The 23562-nt window shown below is 35.5% G+C and overlaps 1 protein-coding gene across 1 annotated transcript in view; it reads left to right on the top strand.

Moving 5' to 3' along the window:
• The first annotated feature begins 9359 nt into the window (after positions 1–9359).
• The window catches only part of LOC132558540 (fibrillin-2-like), a 104637-nt gene continuing 90434 nt past the window's right edge, over positions 9360–23562 (top strand). Inside the window, exons 1-3 of the mRNA XM_060223117.1 lie at positions 9360–9598; positions 9812–9945; positions 22371–22427. Coding sequence (XP_060079100.1) covers positions 9360–9598; positions 9812–9945; positions 22371–22427 — 430 coding nt within the window. The remainder of the gene's footprint in view (positions 9599–9811; positions 9946–22370; positions 22428–23562) is intronic.

The following is a 23562-nucleotide window of genomic DNA, read 5'->3' as shown; positions in this document are numbered from 1 at the left end:
AAATATTTACGGACTGGACTGTTCTGGTGTCCTGTGTTGAGTGGATGCTGTATAAACTGGACTGTTCTGGTGTCCTGTGTTAACGGGATACTGTATAAACTGGACTGTTCTGGTGTCCTGTGTTAACGGGATACTGTATAAACTGGACTGTTCTGGTGTCCTGTGTTGAGTGGATGCTGTATAAACTGGACTGTTCTGTTGTCCTGTGTTGAGTGGATGCTGTATAAACCAGAATGTTGTTTTAAAACTATTTTATCTAGACTATCAAAGTTCATTTGTAAAATGCCATCTTAATTTTTTATAGCCTATGTTTGCACCCAATGATGTATGTGACATGTACATATCACACAGAAAACATGTATCCATAGGTTAAATCAAACCTCACAGGTATACATCAAGTTTGATTTGGATTTTATTTTCACCCTAATGTACTGTTCAAGGTTGCAGATATTTCTTTATAGGTTAGCTTAAGATTGGTACAATTCTTTCAACTTCATTTGGATCCAGCCAGATTGAAGGTTTATGGAACTGATGTTCAAAAATCTGTTCCCAATGACTTTTGTGAATTTAAGCGAAGTTCTTGCCTTTGTGTCAATTTTGTGATCTAAAAAGTGATCTTTTTTCACATCTGTATTTCTGTCTTACTTCTTGTTACTCTGAATTTTATGTTGTTTATTTAATTATTTATTTTCAAAAAAAATTTTTGGTTAATTTTGACTTTTCTTGATACGTTTTTATATTGTATATTAACATGTGCTTTCCTTGATATTTACAAATGTATAATACCAGTATATTCTTTTGTGACGTCAGGCTTAGATAATGAAACACCATACGTACACATTGGATATCATAGAATAGATCTAGAATGACTTCAACTTTGATGTGGAGATGTTCATTTTCTGCAATATTTCCTGAATAATTGATCTCGTAGAAAAACGATTTTAAATATGTTTTCATTTGATATGTGATTTATGAAACTCCACACAAGTTTTTTTTTCTCATTTTAAGTCATAAATGTTTGATAAACTTAGAAATTCTTAGACTTGTTCAATGTTTCACACATAAAATGGAAAATTGTGTAGGGTCCTATGTAAATGTATATATTCTCTCTCTCTCTCTGTCAATCAGAAATGGCATTTTAGTCAAACTTTTTCAGGGATGCAGCTAGGGATGCCCTAAAAAGTGGTAGTTGAATGTTATTCCCTGTACCCTTTTTACTGCATCAATACACACATAAGTGCCTTATACCAGTTTCACAGTTCCTGACTTGTCTGACGATTCAAAGATATCAAAAAAATTATGCTCATGTTTATTTTTTGTGAAAATATTTTCGTATTATTTTGTTGAACAAAACAAGTGTAATTACGTGCATTATTCAATATCTGTTTTAGTTAGATATCAACAATATTGCATTAGTCCTAGTGAACATTTTCAATGATTTAGAGAAAAACGGTAGAGTTGAGTCATTCAGATCATATGAAAAACAATGATAAATGATCAAACACATGTGCTATATGTGAATTTTGTAAGTTGTTTTGAACATCGGGTCTTTATTGTGGAATGTTGCTTTTGTTTTTTTTTAATTATTTTAAAATATTGTTATTTATTCTGTATCTTATGTATTTGGGAATGTTTTACTTTTAATTTGATTTAATGTTTGTTTTATATCTCCTGAACTATACTCACCATTGCTTTCATAGTCTAAATGTAAGGCAGCCATTTGTTACTACCATTCCTAGCTCTCTGATTGGTGGAAATATTCCAACGGTTTATCAGTGCCCTCTAGCAGCAGTGATGTGCTATATGCAAATACCATGGGTAATCATGGCGCGTCTTCAACAAGTGATCAGTCTACAGACCACAAATTGTAGGCACTCTGTCAAACGGTCATTCACTAAACATTTTGATAAGATAATTAAGCGAGGCTATCCTAATTATGACAAGTAATCGTAAGATTTGCAGATATGCTTCGTAAACACCAAAGAAGCAGATTTTAATAAATGAAATCCATAGTCCAAGGTAATGCAGATTCTGCATACTAACATGATTTAAGGTACATTTTTAAAAGCTTTGTCTTGACTTTGGATGGAGTCAACTCGGATAGTTGGCAATCATATATACAGTAACAAAAATTCTATTTGTTTTTGTTGTTAATACATTTTTGTGTACCAGATAACCCTGACAATCAATTATCAGTCGATTAATAATCACACTCCCCACTTTGGACCTTTAATTTATAAAGTTACAAATATATTTGTTCACTAGTTTTAGTACTTTGATCGTCTATTATCTCCTTATCTTGTTTTTATCATATATCTCTATACTCACAATCTCATTTTGTTATATATCTCCTAATCTCTACTCACCATTGTATTTAAGGTGATATATCTCCTAATCTCTACTCACCATTGTGTTTGGTGATATATCTCCTCATCTCTACTCACCATTGTATTTGGTGATATATCTCATCTCTACTCACCATTGTATTTGGTGATATATCTCCTCATCTCTACTCACCATTGTGTTTGGTGATATATCTGCTCACCATTGTTATTTATATCTCCTCATCTCTACTCACCATTGTATTTGGTGATATATCTGCTAATCTCTACTCACCATTGTATTTGGTGATATATCTGCTAATCTCTACTCACCATTGTATTTGGTGATATATCTCCTCATCTCTACTCACCATTGTGTTTGGTGATATATCTGCTAATCTCTACTCACCATTGTGTTTGGTGATATGGTGATATATCTCACCATTGTGTTTGGTGATATATCTCTCTACTCACCATTGTGTTTGGTGATATATCTCTCTATATCTCATCTCTACTCACTCACCATTGTGTTTGGTGATATATCTCCTCATCTCTACTCACCATTGTGTTTGGTGATATATCTCCTCATCTCTACTCACCATTGTGTTTGGTGATATATCTCCTCATCTCTACTCACCATTGTGTTTGGTGATATATCTGCTAATCTCTACTCACCATTGTGTTTGGTGATATATCTCCTAATCTCTACTCACCATTGTATTTGGTGATATATCTCATCTCTACTCACCATTGTATTTGGTGATATATCTCATCTCTACTCACCATTGTATTTGGTGATATATCTCCTAATCTCTACTCACCATTGTATTTAAGGTGATATATCTCCTAATCTCTACTCACCATTGTGTTTGGTGATATATCTGTTGATCTGTATAACATCAAAGACCTGATAGTGAGTGGTAACTTACCAGAACTTACCACACTACTGCAACTGGCCGTTTCAAACATGCAGTCGTAAGAGGTGCAAGCTTTGTCCTTATAGGTCAACTACCACATCCTCCAGCCGGTATCCTGCACACCAGCCAGTGTAATATACTTGATTATGTGTGCAAATTGTCATTTGCAGTATCTAGGGGAGATCAAAATGCCACTTAATCTCAGAATCAACAATCACCGGTGTTCCATCAAATAGAAATGCCGGGACCTGCCTGTAGCAAGACATTTCAACATGCCAAGTCATCCGTGGCATGACGTACGGGTAGTCACTATTGACCACTGCAGGAGTTGGGATGACCAGCAACGCCTCAGTAAAGAACGACACTGGATCAGCCAACTCCAAACCTGCTTGCACTCAGCATGAACAAGAAATTCTTGCTACTTCAAATGGGTCCTGTCAGATATACCTGGCAATATTTGTATCGAAACACCTAAATTTACATAACTGTTCTCGATTTTTAGTTTATGACTTTGTATCTGTTTTATGGTCTTTGTAAGTAATGTAATATATTTGTGTCCTGATTAAGGGGCAGACTGATTTGAAAATTTGATAGCTCACTTGTCTGTACTGTTGTTAGGACATCATTGATCAAAACAATGCTACAGGAATTTGCAAATGGTGACACGGTTTTGAAATCATGGATGAAAGTAGTTTTTGATTATTTATTGTGTGAGATTATGAGGCTACCAATTTTATATTACTTGTTTATACTCAATGTATCCTAAAGATTCACAATCCCAAACATAACTGTCTCCGTGACGCATGGTTTTAAAAGCACAGACTGTCCAAGGGACCAAGTCATATTGCACTAGATGTTTTCAAAGTTTTGCTTTATCATGTGAAAAAGCATGACTGTACCTTATGATATCCATATCAAAACCTCTACTGAAGCAACATCCATATTTTCATGTCTTTGTATATCAAAACACGTCTGGATGGCCAAATATATTTGGTATGTTTTCAGGCTGGGTCAAATGTTTAAACATTTGATTTGTAATATATTTTAACTTTATATGCTCCAATATATATTAAATAGCTTGAATCAACAATACCAATTTACATACAATGTAATTGATTTCTATTATGGTATGCGTCACATGGTTTGAAGGCCGTTTTCAGAATTCTAAAAGATGGATGCAATCTTTTAATCCTAGTTGTGTTTAGACTATAAGTTTATATACTTATAAATGAATATGCCATTTACAAGGCAAACAAAAAATATGAAAAAATGACACGAATACTTGTGAGAAGAGAATATTGTAACTGTTTTTCTTATCAATTTCCAGTGTTCAGATATTTTTATGGTTAATTGGTGAGACCAAGCATACATTGATGTAATACACATTTATGTGTAATATGTAGATGAGATTAAATTCACTTATGATTTTGTATGTTATTTTAATTGTTGACATATTATTACCATCTTTGTTTTACTTTTTCCACACAATCACCATTATTTAATTTTATTAATTCTTTTGTTGTTTGATATATTTACCCAAAACCTCATGATATCGCACGTTATGATGTGACAAGCTTCTGTTATTTATAAGTAAGACAATCTAAGTATCTGTGATCCAATATTTGAGATATGTGTGTAGTTAGTTAAAGGGGTGTTAGCTTGTGGTTTGGAAAACCAAACAAGTATATCAATGACTCTTTCACAACGTAAGCAGCATATACAATGTATGTAATCAGGAAATGTGCCGATTTTTGCTCAAACATTGGAGACCGTATTTAGAGATATTTTTGCCATGTGTAATTTTTGTGGAATTCTTCAAAATATACCGTTTGCAATGTTTTTTGATATTTTTTCAGTTTTTCATTGTCTTAGAAATTTGAAATAAAAATCACAGAGGATTCAAATTATCACTTACATTTATTTGCCTCAAATGTACTCCGATGCAAATAAATAGCCTCATACATGATTACTAATGCATGGAGCCATCAGTGTTATGAACACTGGATTAATATGATAACATAAAGCCATTGATTAAAATATCAAACAATATCAAATTTTACAACTTTAAAGTTTTGCGATTAATTTTAAAAGGGTCACTAAAAATCCAATCTCAATAGTTAATGTACTATGTAATCTACTGTTTGCTTGTTAATGTTAAGATAAAGGTACTCATACATTTAAATTTGTTTGTGTTTGTTTTTTATGTCTCGCTATTAAATATGGAAGCGTCTAGTGTTACCTATGTCCAACATCAACCATACACATTGATAACATCCAACATCATCAACCATACACAGTGACAACATCCAACTTCATCAACCATACACAGTGACAACATCCAACATCATCAACCATACACATTGATAACATCCAACCTCATCAGCCATACACAGTGATACCATCCAACCTCATCAACCATACACAGTGATAACATCCAACCTCATCAACCATACACAGTGATAATACCAACCTCATCAACCATACACAGTGATAACATCCAACCTCATCAACCATACACAGTGATAATACCAACCTCATCAACCATACACATTGATAATATCCAACCTCAACTTTACACAGTGCTAACATCCAACCTCATCAACCATACACAGTGATAATATCCAACCTCATCAACCATACACAGTGATAACATCCAACCTCAACCATACACATTGATAACATCCAACCTCATCAACCATTCGCAGTGATAACATCCAACATCATCAACCATACACAGTGATAACATCCAACCTCATCAACCATACACAGTGATAACATCCAACATCATCAACCATACACAGTGATAACATCCAACCTCATCAACCATACACAGTGATAACATCCAACTTCATCAACCATACACAGTGATAACATCCAACATCATCAACCATACACAGTGATAACACCCAACTTCATCAACCATTCACAGTGATAACATCCAACCTCATCAGTCATATACAGTGATAACATCCAACCTCATCAACCATACACAGTGATAACATCCAACATCATCAACCATACACAGTGATAACATCCATCCTCATCAACCATACACAGTGATAACATCAAACCTCATTAACCATACACAGTGATAACACCCAACCTCATCAACCATACACAGTGATAACATCCAACCTCATCAACCATACACAGTGATAATATCAACCTCATCAACCATACATAGTGACAACATCCAACCTTATCAACCATACACAGTGATAATCAACAGCATCATCAACAATCACATCGAAGTTTTATAGAAGTTTCAGAAGACTGCACTGCTGCTTCATTACAGTATACTACAGCATCTCTTACGTATGCAGGATTACTTTCATATACATTAAAGTTTTGATAATGGATTAGTATTTGACCTCTGGTTTGGTGAAAGGTCAATTTTGTGACATTAAATACAATGCACTTGGGATAACATTTGACCTTTGTCCTTATGAAGGGTCACAGTCTTGTAACCTAAACACAGAGCACTTTGGATGTCTTGACCTTTGACCTGATAAAAGGTCACAATTTGGTGACCCTAAACAGTGCACATTGGATGTCTTACCAAAAACTGACATAAAGAATGTACATGGTATTCTGATGTATTTTTTTACTTTGACATTGTGGTGCAGATTGTGCTAACCACAAAACATAGTTCTGACCCACCGTTGGTGGCACAGGTGTTTTTCAAATACATTCAATAGATAAACAAGATTTTGATTGAAAAGTTGTACAAAATGTATTTACTGGAGATTGGACCTGGGGTGAGCCACATATTTACATGTTCTTTAGAATTAGTACCTCTTTAAATACTTATTATCTCCCTTTGATTTAGATGGGCAATACAAAATAGATATTACACAGGTATCAAATAAGCAAATCACTTTGTAGTCAATTTTTGAATAATTTGCCATATTGAAATCAGAATTTAGAAAGGATTTGCCATGATGAACACTTAAAGATCAATGATAACTTTTTTTTAGGTGTAGCATACTTAGAACACAGTTCACTGTTTTTAGTCATACCAATATACCAGTGCAGGTATTAGGAGGGCAGCACATGTCTGTTAACAGTGCAGGTATTAGGAGGGCAGCACATGCCTGTTAACAGTGCAGGTATTAGGAGGGCAGCACATGCCTGTTAACAGTGCAGGTGTTAGGAGGGCAGCACATGCCTGTTAACAGTGCAGGTGTTAGGAGGGCAGCACATGCCTGTTAACAGTGCAGGTGTTAGGAGGGCAGCACATGCCTGTTAACAGTGCAGGTATTAGGAGGGCAGCACATGCCTGTTAACAGTGCAGGTGTTAGAGAGGACAGTGGAACTATGATTGTATGCAATGTACCAAATTATTGAGTAAAATTAATGAATTTGAATAAATCAATATTGGCATTTTTATCTTAAAGGTTGAATTGGATTTACAATTTTAATTTCAATGCACAAATTTTGTTTGATGGGTTTTATAGGAGCAACAAACAAGTTGAAATGGACCAATTATTGAAAAGTTATAACCATGTTCACTGTAATGTCATCTTTCAAGTTGTGATAAAAACACCACTCAGATTTATTTTATTAAATTATTTAAATTTGTTTACATAAGGTAATTACATGTTTTTCAATCTGACCCCCAAAAAGTACCTGCGCACTATACCCGAGTGTGCATTATACCTGCAAATTTACAGTAGTCAGAAGCATCCTTGAATGCAGTGGACATACATCAATTTGTTTGAAGTACCCTAGGTCTGGACCCCGAGGGAAGTGGAGTGAGGCCCAATGAGGAAATGTACTTTCCATCCATTCAAATCAACAAAACCAGGTGTACAAAACAAGCTCTAAACCTTACACCAGCAGCCACCATCCTTTAATCCAGTACATCCTTTCGAGGTAATCAGCTACAACAGCTCCAGAACAGCCATGTGAGGTCAGCTCACCCCAGAATCCAGCTATAAAATATTATTCTATTCTCAGAGGTCTTAGTATTATGAATGATATAGTACAGCATCACTTTGTTCAACCAAGTCAGGTAAAACAGTGATGCCATGCCAACGCTTCAACAAAATTAAAAAACTTCTAACAGGTGTCTTCAGGTCCCGAACTGTTCAATTATCATACCTTACTTAGTAAAAAAATATACCTCACTACAACCAGCATCCACAATTCTCCAGTCCAGTGCAGCCACAGGAGGTCATCAGATAGTTCAGCTCATACCAGGATCCAGCTGTAAAATTTTATTCTAAAAGGTGTTAATACTTTGAATTATCAACATGAACACTGTGCACTGACCAGTTTTGGTAAAATTAGTGATGCTGCACCACCATGGTGATTAGTTTTCAATGAAAAATTTAAAAACAGAAAATAGGACTGCTTTTAACAATGAAGCATAGATCAAGCAGCATGAATATGATAAACAAGAGGCCAATAGGGCCTGTATTGCTCGCTTTGATCTCCCGGCCTTGGTATACAGGCTACAGGTTCCCAATTCCCTCAGCTCATTCACTTTAGGACAAGACCAATATGTAAATTTCTATACCTTGACTGCCTCCTGTCTTTCTCTTTTGATGTCCAGTAAGAATTTTTATGTTTATAGAGTTGGTGTCTCAACTATGTCAAAAATATTACCCAGAAACCATGTCCCTTGAGGTGTGCCACACCCAAGGGCCAATTCTTACATCATGAATGTATTATATATAGTTATGGGGTTAAGATTTCAACTGTTTTAAAGATACAACCAAGAAATTAAGTCCGGAGGGGTGGGCCACAAAAAGGACCAGTTCTTACATTATGAATGTATTCATCTCGTGATCCCCAACACTGCTTTTTTGTCATGGCATGGTGATCTCAGTTCCATCTTTTCGATGCTGACGGCAGATCGTGTGTTTGGCGTCAATATAAAGATCATTACGCTGGTTGCTGTGTCCTGCTGGCTAACAATAGATGGGGCAGCGTGATGGTATGGGGAGCCTTCACTTATTGCCATCGGACACCTCTTCATGTCTGCCATCAACGTGTAACAGAAATGGCGTACAGGGACGACATTCTCAGGCCTTTGGTCATTCTCTTGTTTGCTACACAGTCGCAACTACAGTTTTACCAGCAAGACAACGCCCACCCCAACACCGCTTGAGTAACTATGGGTTTTCTTGCACAAAATAATGTGAATGTCCTTCCTTGGCCGACTCATTCACCGGATGTAGTACCGATAGAACATGTGTGGGATGAAATTGTGAGAAGAATCGCTGCTGGTGGAGCTCCGTTGATGTTGGAGCTGGAACAAAGACTTTTCAGGAATGGACCAATTTGCTCAGGCGCTCTTCCACACTCTCTGCAATTCCATGAGACAACGTTGCACAGTCTGTATCAGTGCCCAAGGCAAACACGCACATTATCGACTGATTTTGATTTTCCTATCATGGGATACCTTAATTAAATAGACAAAAGAAATTGTAAATTTTATGAAATGAAATCTAGCCATATTTTGTTTAATTGCAATGTTAAACTATTGAATAAATCAGTTAAAATTCAGTTCCTGTTTTTGATTCCTTTCAAAAAACGTATCTTAACTCGGACTTGCGTTTCTTTTAGGGCTCAGTACACAGCACGCCAAAAACACATGGGTGCTGACATTTTTGTAACAATTGCCGAGAAAAAGACTAAAAAGTATTTCTGGTATGGAACGTGGGCGGAACATGTGGTGCAGCGAGTTCATACATTCTCTTGTATGTTTTATACAAATTACTTGCAAACGAGATCCAGTATATGGTGATTTGTGTTATACATATGTTGAAGATCAGACAAGAAGGAAAAAACGGTGGTATCCTATTCTGTAATTGTGATGAATGGTGTTATTTTGTTCTGGTCTTCTCTGTAGCAGTAATATAATTTTTTGTAACTGTAAGTAATATACATTATTTATATAGATTTGATTTTTAAAAAAAATAAGCACATGTTTAATTTCATTTTTATGAGATTTAACAATAAAAATAATAAATTACGTCTGATCAGCATCCCATCGCTAACCCCCGAAGGGAGCACCATACCATGAAATTTGATAGTTGATGTGATTTAGGGTGATTCACATTTTGATAACTCTTGCAGCTAACATTAGTTTTGCATCAACTTGTTGCTACCGTACTGCACTGTATGGGTCTGTACCTTTACACTGCACCTCTATCAGTAACACTGATATTAAAGAGGTCAATTGAACAGCTTTATGTTTCAATCTTTTGCCAAGCATACGTTTAGATTTGTGATGACCATTTAGGTTTTCATTTATCAAAATGAATAATATCGGACTATTTTCTACCAAACTTGCCAGACTCCTGAAATGTTTCAATACCTGAGAAACAATGAAATTTTAAATAAAGCAATCAGATGAGAACATATATATGATAGATTCTATTTAATGAAAATTGAAATCAATTTTCAACATGACCTCTACTGCTGTTTTAAAAGTCCAGTTGTTGGTGATTGGGACACGTCAGACCTCCTGAGGCGTCAGTATGCACCAATTAATGGAAGGACCATGCAGTTATGTTAACATTGTTGTCCTCCCTGATACTGTCTCCATTGTAAGCATTGTAATTGTGAATAGACAATACCATGGTTAAGTTGACATTCAGTAGGCTAACTTATAACGAAAAGTGAACTTTAATTTAACGGAAAAAAAATGGAACAGTTCAAAACACTCACACATACGTTCACACATGAGAAGTTTTAAAGTGTCTTATCATGGATGTAGAGAGCTTGCGTGGACTAAAAATCTCAAATCTATGTAGCCTGCATAAATTTAATTGGAGGTTCTGATAAAGTAAGAATTGAGTTGTCTGCCCCTGCAAGTAAATCGGGAAAACAAAATTCTCGGGGGTTTTCTTTTCTTTTTTTAAATTTCGCGATTTCGGAGTTTACATTAGCAAGACTAATACGAAAAATAATGCAGCCAACGAGAATGCAATTGATTAATTAATAAGTTTTGCTACCATCATGCTAAACATAAAATTCCCGCTACGAATTTTTTTTTTTGAGGAATCATGGGTAATCAGCTCTGCGGAACATAATTAACATCGGATTAAAAAAGTGAGTCTTTTTTAGCTACAGAAATAACATTATGGTTGGTATGATAATTTTTTTAACGACAAAGGCATTGAAATCATTCAACGTTTAGTCGTATATCTTGCTAGAAATGATATGGAATAGGCACTGCCTAAAAGCGAGCGCAAGTTGGTCAACAAGATGCACATTTTAAATTGTCTGATCACGTCTGCTTATTTTTTTAAAAATTGTGTTTATTTCTCAAGATCTTAACAAAACATCGGCACATACACATGTACTGATGTGTCATCATCATCATCATCATCATCCATCATCATAATCATCACCATCTCCTTCTGCTAGAAAACAATGCATCATCATGATCAGGTTGGTTTTGTGGCACAGTTGTAGCACTTGTCTTTCAGCTAGCCTGATTGCCTGAAAGGATATGGGTTTCCCCCGCAGTTAGAGCCCCTTGCATGCTTACAACAAGTGTGATTTTTATCAGTTGAAATAATAAAGTTTCAATACGTAAATAAGTAATGCAGATACAATCAGCATAAAACAAAGACAACAAGATGGCGCCCTGATGTTTAAAAGAAAGACACGCAATCTTATATAGATGTTAATATTACAACAAGTTTAATTTCTATTTGTTATCTTTAAATGTTTAAATATTAAAATGGAGAACTTCTACTAGAGTACCTCAACATGGTTTTGAGTAACAGGTAATTACCTTGAACGATCAAAGAGAAATGGTCTGAAAAAACCTGAACTTTGTAATTTGGCATATCTGTTTCCATGGTAACAGAAAAAGTATTTGAATAGTGAATTTCCCCTTAGCAAAAGATACTACTAGCTATCTGAGTATCTGAGGTTTGAACTTTACTTTTTGCTACCCTAGTTTTTGTCATGTGATGTACATGTTGAATCAATGAAAAAAGACTTGACTGGCAGCAACTATGTCCTTATTGGTGCTATTTCTTTTCTGAGGAATTTGGGAATACCCAAAAACACCTTCACTTTGGGAATGGGGCAAAATTTCAGCTCGAAAATTGCTGTTTCATAAAAAAAATTTCAGTTCTATATAAATCCATGGCAACCATTTTGTAAATTTGTGTTCATTATTACTAGCTTTGATTAAAGGGTAACTTGATCTTAAGTTGTCTTTTATTCATACAGGTAACAATATCTCCCGATAATGATTATGGCCTCTAGAAAGAAAAGAAAAGTGGACAATTTGGGTAAGTTTTGATGTTCATGATTTGGTATCGTAACCAATTATTGTTAGCAGTGGCGTAGCAAAACATTTTTAAGAGTGTATGCTTTCAAGAGAGGATCCAAGGGCGAAGCCCCGGTTAAGGGGGTCTAGGGGTGCAGTAAGGTTAAAAAAGTAGGGCAAATATATCTCAATGGAATTCGAGTGTATGTTTAAGCATACAAGCATACATTACTGCTACGCCTCTGGTTAGTAGGATAGTGTTTCATGTATTGACTCCCAATCAATATGAAGTTTTTATTTTTTAAAAGTAAAAAAAAGGATGCTTAAACTGATTTTAAGTTAGTAATACATATTCTGTTGGTGACTGATAAAAGATACAGTGAGGATGTTTAATGATTTCCATTCAAATGTGGTGTAACTCAAACATTAACAGTTTAGTTTCACACTTGGCAGCTACCAAAAATATTGATCCTGTCTTGTGGCCTATGTACTTTGGTCAGTTTATTTCTTGTGGAAGTCCATTAGGCAAAACATATCTCTCAAACACTGAATCTGCCTGGAAAGAAGCTCACAGAAAGATTTTCTCCTTTTGAAACTCTTTAACAAATTAGAGCATGCATACATATAGCTAATGTAAACTTACAGGGACTGCTTTTATAGCTCTGTCAAAAAATTTGGTAGGATGTATTATGGTATGGCATTGACTGTCCGTCCTGCATAAACTTTTGTTTGTTTTGAGTTTTCCTGCTATACCGATTTCTATTGAACGTGTAAGGTTTAAATCACCTGGACACGGAGTTGCGTTTTCCTGATTAGCAAATAGATTCAATATTATTTGGAGTTCTTGTCTCTTTTCTGTTTTGTAATATTGATCTTGTCCAAAGGTCTCCTCTGTCAGTTTTAACCAATATCTTTCAAACTGTGTAGGCTTTTTGGTAGTGAACCAAAACAAAGTGTGCTTTCTTTTAGATATTTCATTGAACAACAATTTCACTTAAATTTCTGTTATTTTTTTATTCTGATTCATTCGGGTATGCCAGGACAGCAGGGTTTTCCATAATTTTGTTAGTAGTAGGCTGTGTAGTGAAAGAAGGAGGCTGGCCTGCCGTGTACGTGTAGTCGTGTACGGAACATTATTAGGGAACTGGATTGGTGTAGGTGGCCAAATGATCAAAGTAGCCGGTCAAATTGGTCGGCGACCGGCTTTTATGGAAAACCCTGGGACAGGCATATATTGTTCCATCAATGCAAAACACTTGTTGAACATTAGGATTTCTACCATTACTCGCTAAGCATCACATGTTGTTGCTTCAGTTTGGATGCTATTTTTATTACAAAATATAGATATTTGCTAACGCTCGCATGCTAGTAAACAGTTTCTAAAATAGCAGAGCTGTACAATGAAAGTTTTCATGATTATCAGTTAAGAACACTACAAAAAACACCAGCTGTTCTCAATGTCTTGATATGAATCATTCATCAGGAATATAAGACTTTGCTATGGTGAAGGAATTTGTAATGTAGCTAGGAAAAATATTAACTTCACTAAATTGTCCCTTTAATTGATTTATTGTTCAGAGGTTTTTCATGTATGCTGTGATGTATTGTTTTGCTCTCTCCAGCATAGAATTTCAACAGCAGAAGTTTATGTGAGAATCCAGTATATTATACATGCTAAATTGGGAACATTGGGTGAAAAAAGTTGATAGTAAGAAAATAGTGTAATGCTTCACTTTACCATGGCCATGCATCAGTATTACTTCTGTATATTGATACATAGAGTTGTCATGTCATACAAAGTACCTTTTATTTAATATTTATATTAGAATAGAACATGAACAGGTGAAATGGCGCCACTAATGGTCACGTACTGACACTTAGATAACCTTTGTTTTGTGACTTTTGTCTTGTTATTGTAAATATGCTACAGGGCATGACATGTTTACCTTCAGACATCACTTCGATAAACAATCTAGATTTTAAAATACCACAAAAACTCATTTTATTTTGATTTCATTAGTAAGAGAAGTAGTTATGAGACTGCTGGACAGAGCTACCTTGATATCATCAGCCTTTCTCGGGAGACATTTTGGCAATATTTCCATTAAAAAAAAGAAGAAAATAAAACGCATCCAAACGTCGTGAAGATATATAAGGGTGTAAATGTTGTTTGACAATGTACAGCATTCACAGTGTATGATCTATACCGCCATGTCTGCTTTTCTGATAGTTCAGTATTTTAAAAGTGATACTAAATGATTCAATGATGAAAAATTCAGATGAGTATCCTACAATTATCAGGTTGCTAGCGTTATATTACTCCATTCTGATAAAAGGACAACACTCATATATTATAGTGTAATCTTTGGTTTGCAGAGCAAATGATCAACTGATACATGTAGTGAGTATATAAAAACACCAGACATGTATATAGTGATGCTATGGTAAAGTGTCTAAGAAATTGTGAAAATTTGGTCAATAATGAAAAATCTGTCTTTTACATATATATGTACATGTAAGTGCAATAGAGATCAGTCTCTCTACATGAAATCTCCTAAAGGTAAACCTAGAATATGTGCCATTTACTTTTCTTCACTTTATTTAATGATACAATGTGATGTGGTTTAAGATATAATTAACCTGAGTCACAATTAGGATTTTCTAGTAACTTATTATTGAAATACATTGTATACAAAAACATTTCTGTTTTACCTATAATGCTGCCGTAATTAGCTTAATGAAAGATTTCTGTCATAAAAAGCTAGGAATGTATATATGAAGTGTACACCTAAATTAAACAAGTGGCAATTTTACCATGAAAGCATTATGAGATGGAATATTGTACACCTGTCCAATGCCAAAATAACCTAGTTTCCTGTAAAAATGTATCAAAATTACAGTAAAGTTACAAGTGGAATACCCTAAAAAAAACCTAAATGTCGTATAGTTGAAAATGTCCACCAAATGTCAAAGTTGAAAAAAAAAAAAAAAAATTGGGATTAAAATGCGCTAAAGGGACAAGAATTCTTTAAAACATGATCAAATTGATATAACACTTATGAACTTGCATGTGATGTTGATCCAAGACTTGAAGAGAATCACTTGAGGACTAATTGAATAAATTGAATACATCATTATTATATCCAAACTGGGTATGGAAAAAAGGATCAGCTGAAATAGAGAATGTAGAGTGGGGGACCAGTATCATAAAAATAACAGGATTACAGTTCTGGAGGAAAAAGTAAAAAAAAAAAACATTTCAAATGTTTTCCAAGTTACACTTCTGCTGTAAAAAAATCCAGCAAACAAATTCTTCAGGAGATTATGTAATATGTTGAAAATTGAGAAAGGAGATCTATATGCAATACCATAGTTTAGATCAAGCAGACGTATGGTCAATACCATATTGGGAGTTAACTATAATTCTATCAATTAACTATATTAGTCTTGTTATGTAGTGGTATATACAGGCATAAGTTGTTTCTATATCCTACTTGTTGGTTATAATCAGTACAGTTTTCAATGACTAATTCTTATCATCAAGTTACGATTTCAAATACAACTCTCATCTATATCATTTGTGTAGAGAACAATGTTGGCAATAGGAAGCAGGAGGAAGGATGCCACTGTTTGAAGAAAGAAATGAGTCAATGAAAGTTTCCTCTCTCCTGTGTATACATGGTATTGTATACCCAAGGGTGAGCGCACACAACCATTCAGGCGTGTTCTGATCACTGACCAGATACAATGGATCTGACCTATGGCTAGCACTTATCTGTAATGTCTGGAGTCTAGAAAACAGGTAAACAGGGGTGTATTTTACAGGTAGTTCTAACTGTCACAAGACCAGTTAACCTGCTGTGTTGTCAGTATTAACTTCACAATGTGATTTTGTAGGTACTAATGAGATGTGAATTTAGAAACTGGATGTGAATTTCTATACTGTTAGAATCTGGTGAGTAGTATTTTGTGTTATATCCTTTGTCTTTACCAGTTTGGCTATATCTATATTTCATCATGGTGGATATTTTTTATAGAGATGGACATATGATCAGTTGATGCTAATCTAAGATGTAATGAACTTGTTTATGATTTATGTTTATGTAACTTTCATATTTATGTATTTATTATGTATTTACTTGATAAATGCTAAAACTTAATCTGGTATAACAATTAGTCATATTGTGACCCCTTATTTAAGCACTGGACAGTTTGCATTCATAGGTATATGAATACATACCAACAGGATAAGTGCGATTTTAATGAAGCACAATTTAGCACTTCATATTGAGTTTCCTTTATTCCAGTCTGAGATCATCACCAGTCATATTTCAGGTTGTACTACTGAGTGCAGTTCATGACTTGTGGTACTCCTGTTAGTATGTTTGTGAGTTTTCCCCTCGAATTTAATGGAATGCATCTCTCCTCTGTAACAGATTTTATGTGACCTTTTCTTAATGGACCATAAACTTTCTATATCAATCCACCATTAGCAAGTTTATGGTAAAGATTAAGAAATCTTATTCAATATTCTATGTATGTGAATTACAACCAGTATGTGTTATGCCACCAACTTGAAATGATATTGTATACATATTTGTGAATACATCAGTCATTCATAACTATCTCCGAAGATCAATATATAGGAAAAGGTATCCAGGTGTAGTGTCCAGCTCCATTTATTATTTAAGTAGTGTACATGTGTTGAAGTACATGTGGTACTGTGTATTGTGATGAACTTACATAAGTGTAGAGGTTATGTAACTCTCATCGTAGCAAAATAACACAAGTTGTAGATGAATGTCAAGGTTGTCTGGCCGTTTTGTACCATAAGCAAAGAGATTTCAAATATCTCAGGAGTCCTTTTTACTCAAATTCTTCACTCCATAATGCTTTCATGAGGATATGAATTAGCTAGATAGGTCCTGTGTTAAGGTCTCGGTCTCCAGTCTTGATATGGTAGTCTCTATGTACGGTATTTGTCGAAAGTACCTCTACATTTATATAATATGGTCGAACATACGGTCTAAAATGTTGAGAGGTGTGATTTTTATTTCAATATCTACTTTAGGTCAATTAGCATATACATAGTTTTGAACAGCTTTATTTTTGTGTGGTTTTTTTTTTTTTTTAGTGATTATGGAAAGTGTTTGGCAATAGGGTATAATGAGTAGGCACAAAGAGGATGTGGTGGTGTGAGGGTTTGGGGGGAGGGGATGTTGTAATGAGGTATAGGGGACAGACAACTTGACCAGATCTCAGTGGTACAGTACTTTAGGGGGAGTGTAATGAGGTATAGGGGACAGACAACTTGACCAGATCTCAGTGGTACAGTACTTTAGGGGAAGTGTAATGAGGTATAGGGGACAGACAACTTGACCAGATCCCAGGGGTACAGTACTTTAGGGGAAGTGTAATGAGGTATAGGGGACAGACAACTTGACCAGATCTCAGTGGTACAGTACTTTAGGGGGAGTGTAATGAGGTATAGGGGACAGACAACTTGACCAGATCCCAGGGGTACAGTACTTTAGGGGGAGTGTAATGAGGTATAGGGGACAGACAACTTGACCAGATCCCAGGGGTACAGTACTTTAGGGGGAGTGTAATGAGGTATAGGAGACAGACATCTTGACCAAATCCCAGAGGTACAGTACTTTAGGGGGAGTGTAATGAAGTATAGGAGACAGACATCTTGACCAGATCCCAGAGGTACAGTACTTTAGGGGGAGTCTATAATTATAGGATGTAAAATAGAATAACAAACGGAGATTTAAAAGTGGACAGATTTGCATTCAACCTCTGTTCTTCTTGAAATGTGATTAGGATATTCAAGCAGTAGATTTCAGTACTTTTAGAATTGAAATACATATATAATGTAATATACTGTATTGTCATATCCCAGTTAATGAACTGAAGGTGAACCCCTATATCTGATTATACATAAAAAAGTGTGATAATTATCAGTATTTTAGACTTTAAAGGTTTTGTTTTGTAATAGAAAATAATTGTTGGTCTGTCTGCTAGTCTGTTTTGTTATTCTTAGTCATTTCAAATGAAATTTAACTTTTGACAAAATCGTGACCATTTCGATAGCCTCGGGTGTAATATGGTCTGACACAGCTAGCCAGTACACCTGATTGAAATCTCCATCAGGTTGATCATATATAATAGAGTAGATATTGAGTGGTTAGATAAAACCACTAGCAGTGACTACAGAAGTGTCATGGTTAGCATGTATGTTCAGGATATGGATGTTGTAACCTGTTAGGTATTCACTTTCTATGAATAAATGATAACTGCAATAATGCCATGACAGTAGAGGATGGTAGTAGACAAGTTAATGTAGTACCTGGAAGACACTTGGAGTAGAACAGTAGAGGGTGATGAGTAGACAAGTCTATGTAGTACCTGGAAGACACTTGGAGTAGAACAGTAGAGGGTGATGAGTAGACAAGTCTATGTAGTACCACTTGGAGTAGAACAGTAAAGGGTGATAAGTAGACAAGTCTATGTAGTACCTGGAAGATACTTGGAGTAGAACAGTAGAGGGTGATCAGTAGACAAGTCTATGTAGTACCACTTGGAGTAGAACAGTAGAGGGTGATCAGTAGACAAGTCTATGTAGCACCTGGAAGATACTTGGAGTAGAACAGTAGAGGGTGATGAGTAGACAAGTCTATATAGTACCTGGAAGATACTTGGAGTAGAACAGTAGAGGGTGATCAGTAGACAAGTCTATGTAGCAGCTGGAAGACACTTGGAGTAGAACAGTAGAGGGTGATGAGTAGACAAGTCTATGTAGTACCTGGAAGACACTTGGAGTAGAACAGTAGAGGGTGATAAGTAGACAAGTCTATGTAGTACCTGGAAGACACTTGGAGTAGAACAGTAGAGGGTGATGAGTAGACAAGTCTATGTAGTACCTGGAAGACACTTGGAGTAGACAGTAGATGGTGATGAGTAGACAAGTTAATGTAGTACCTGGAAGACACTTGGAGTAGACAGTAGATGGTGATGAGTAGACAAGTTAATGTAGTACCTGGAAGACACTTGGAGTAGAACAGTAGAGGGTGATAAGTAGACAAGTCTATGTAGTACCTGGAAGATACTTGGAGTAGAACAGTAGAGGGTGATGAGTAGACAAGTCTATGTAGTACCTGGAAGATACTTGGAGTAGAACAGTAGATGGTGATGAGTAGACAAGTTAATGTAGTACCTGGAAGACACTTGGAGTAGAACAGTAGAGGGTGATGAGTAGACAAGTCTATGTAGCACCTGGAAGACACTTGGAGTAGAACAGTAGAGGGTGATAAGTAGACAAGTCTATGTAGTACCACTTGGAGTAGAACAGTAGAGGGTGATAAGTAGACAAGTCTATGTAGTACCTGGAAGACACTTGGAGTAGAACAGTAGATGGTGATGAGTAGACAAGTTAATGTAGTACCACTTGGAGTAGAACAGTAGAGGGTGATGAGTAGACAAGTCTATGTAGTACCTGGAAGACACTTGGAGTAGAACAGTAGATGGTGATGAGTAGACAAGTCTATGTAGTACCTAGAAGACACTTGGAGTAGAACAGTTGAGGGTGATGAGTAGACAAGTTAATGTAGTACCTGGAAGACACTTGGAGTAGAACAGTAGAGGGTGATGAGTAGACAAGTCTATGTAGTACCACTTGGAGTAGAACAGTAGAGGGTGATAAGTAGACAAGTCTATGTAGTACCTGGAAGATACTTGGAGTAGAACAGTTGAGGGTGATGCGTAGACAAGTCTATGTAGTACCTAGAAGACACTTGGAGTAGAACAGTAGTACAAATTAAAGTTTGATCTGATGTTCAGCTCGCATGGCACCAAGTACTATTGAGCTTAAGGTAATTGGTAAAGGACCTGCTATATTTCAACCTTTAATTTCTTTAGAAAACTAGAACCAACTGGCTACTGATATTTAGCTAGAAGGTACCAGATTTAGAGTTTAGTATTTTTTCTTCATAGGAATGACATTGACATATTTTCAGGGTCACAGGGGTCAGATATGCTAAAATCTTGAAGAATATTCTTCTCAAGTTTCCTAAGACCTAAAAGTCTCAATCTTATGCCAACATGTTTGTAGGGCGGAGGACTGTGAAATTTCCTCTTGAAAATGACATTGATCTATAATTTTCAAGACCACCGGGATCAAATGTGTTGTAAACATTTAAGACTCTTCTTCTGAAGTTGCAGAAGACCCCCAGAACCTTGATGTTATGCCAGGAGGTGCTTATGAAAGAGCTCTACAAAGTTTCTCCAAAGAATTGATCCTGACCTATCATCAAGGTCACAGGAACCAAATAGATTAAAAACATTTTAGATTCATCTCAAGTTTCAGAAGATTCATGAACCTGATCATTTGTACGCAGATGATTGAGTGTTACAGAAAGAATGACCTTCAAGTTCACAGGGGTCAGATTTGCTAACCATCAAACACATAATTTTTTAGAATGGGAGCAGCAAAAGATATCATTATTGGTTATGTCATTGGCACAATATCATTTCAAATTTACATTGTCTTCTTGAATAACACAGCGTTATTTTTGGACATTCTTGTTTTAATATCCATGTGAGGGATATATTCTCCAGGTCCTCTTGTTTACATGTAATGCTACAATCCTACATATTCTACAGTCAGGAATCATCAGGTTGAAAACAAGATATGACATTAAAGATTGTTTCCATGTTTTTTTTTAATAGACAAACGTCTTATTGATTTTCTTATCTGACAGTTGTATCAATATATTCATTTCACTAATGAAAAATTATACAGATGTTCAGTCCAGTCGTACTCATGAAATGTAATGATGATATTTAATGACATATCATTAAACATAGTTATACATGACTGTCGTGAGGGCAAGCTAGTTGGACCAAATGTATAAGCATAAAAGACAAGACAAAAGATCAGATTTGATTGAATTTGGCCGTTTATTAATATATAAACGACGAACTTGAAACATAAGAGTTTCAAGAATGAACAACAAATTTTACATGAGAAGACATTTGGTCCTAGGTGGGGATCAAAAACGCCAATCAAAAACACCCACACCTAGTTTATAACAAGCAATTAATACATACATGTTTTATAAAAGATGGACACATCAGAAAAACATTTGGTCCTAGGTGGGGATCAAATGCCCAAACCTAGTTAATAACAACAGATTAATAATTAATACATACACTTATTGTAAAAGATGAACATGTAAGAAAACATTTGGTCCTAGGTTGGGGTCCAAAGCGCCCAAACCTAGTTAATGACAACAACTTGATACATACAAGTAATAAGAAAGATGAACATCCACTGTTGTATCTGATAACCTTTATTGATCTACGGAAGGAGGAGGGGGTGGAGGTGGGTTAAGACGTAATTTCCAAAATATATGTAAAACAATCAAAACACTGACTGACCTGCTGTATGCGTCTTTTCCCTTTGTTTCTTTGTCTGGTAATGACTTGATGCGCTTACTCATCACATCCTTTCCCCCTTCCGCATCAAAACCAAAGGCCGTAAAATTTAAATTGTTAAAAATCATACTGAATATTTAATCTTATTTACAACATATACACCACATGACAACAACTCTCCTTACATGTATAAAGTACATTAAAATGCCATTTTAATTATCATTTATACATGACCGTCGTGAGGGCAAGCTAGTTGGACCAAATGTATAAGCATAAAAGACAAGACAAAAGATCAGCTATGATTGAAATTGGCCATTTTATAGGTATTCCTTACAAGTGATCCTGTATAGAGTCTTGCTGTCTTTGGAAACATTACAAACCAGGTGTAAGTAGCTCTTGTTATTTTCTGCAGATAATTTAGAAGAAAGAAAACTTAATAAGACTGGTTGATAGGCGTCATGTACAAAGGAACAGTGTTTCTGCTGCTAACTGTCCTTTCAAAATTATGTGGTGAGTACTGCTTATGTCTCTTGAAAAGAGAATGAAGTATTTGGGAATTAAAAAAGTGATATGTGCATGTACAATTTCAGTTATGATAATTTGAATTTTAAAATCCTTCTGTTATGATGAAGATATTTTGTCCAAAGCGAACTTTGTCCAAATTTGACTTGAAGCATCCTTGGGTGAAGGGAGATAAATATTAATAAGGGTGGTCCTGATCTCATACGGCCCAGAGGGGTGGGGATAAGTTTGGAAAATAGAGGAATAGTTTCAAAATCAATTTTTTGTCTAAATTTGGTCCAAGGCATCTTAAGGTTAAAAAAATCCCAACTTTGTATACATTGTGGGCCTCAGCACCTAGAGGCCTGTAGGGCAGGACCAAAAATGGGGAAATATAGAGAATTCTTTGAAATCCTTCATCTGTCAACATGATTAGATTTTGTCCACATTTAGTCAAAAGCATCCTTGGGTGAAGGCAACTCAATTTTATGTAAATGGTAGGTCTCAATACTGCAGGTAGATTCAATCTTTAAAATTCAGCTGTGTTGTAATGGAGGTATTTTTGACCAAATTTCTCTCCCAAAATCTCTAGATGTAATAGACTCAATTTTATGTCAATCAAGGGCCTGCGAAGTGTTAGGGCCCAATATCGGAAATAGAAGTAGACTTTTAAATCATTATTCTTGGATGAGGATAATTTGTCAAAATGTAGTATAAAGCTTTAAAATTCTTCATATTTTGGGAAGAATATAACAATATGATTATGAGTAAAAGTGTTTTGAAGTGAATGCTGAAATATCCAGGTGAAGGATACAGGCTCCATGAGCCTCTTATTTAAAATCTAGTCCAGTCAATTTTACTGCAATTTGAATAACATTAATACTTCTTTTAGATGGCTGTTTAAGTGGAGCCTCACCAAAGCAGGTTGGAGAACAATTTGTGACTTGTGGGCCAGGGAAGCCTCGGTGTGGGAGAGGTTTCTACTGTGAGATTGATCTATGCTGCCCAATACTCCCACCGACATGTAAGTTCAGATGTGTTTCTATTGAAAGATGGTCATTTTTATGACAAAAGTTTTCTCATCTACAAGAATACTACTTCATCCTTTGCAGATTGAGATAAAAGTCCAAATCAGATACAAAAT

Source organism: Ylistrum balloti, unplaced genomic scaffold (genome assembly GCF_031769215.1).
Source record: "Ylistrum balloti isolate Yb309-2 unplaced genomic scaffold, AGI_CSIRO_Ybal_v1 Utg370794, whole genome shotgun sequence".
Taxonomy (NCBI): Eukaryota; Metazoa; Mollusca; class Bivalvia; order Pectinida; family Pectinidae; genus Ylistrum; species Ylistrum balloti.
This window is presented reverse-complemented; position numbering and strand designations above follow the sequence as displayed.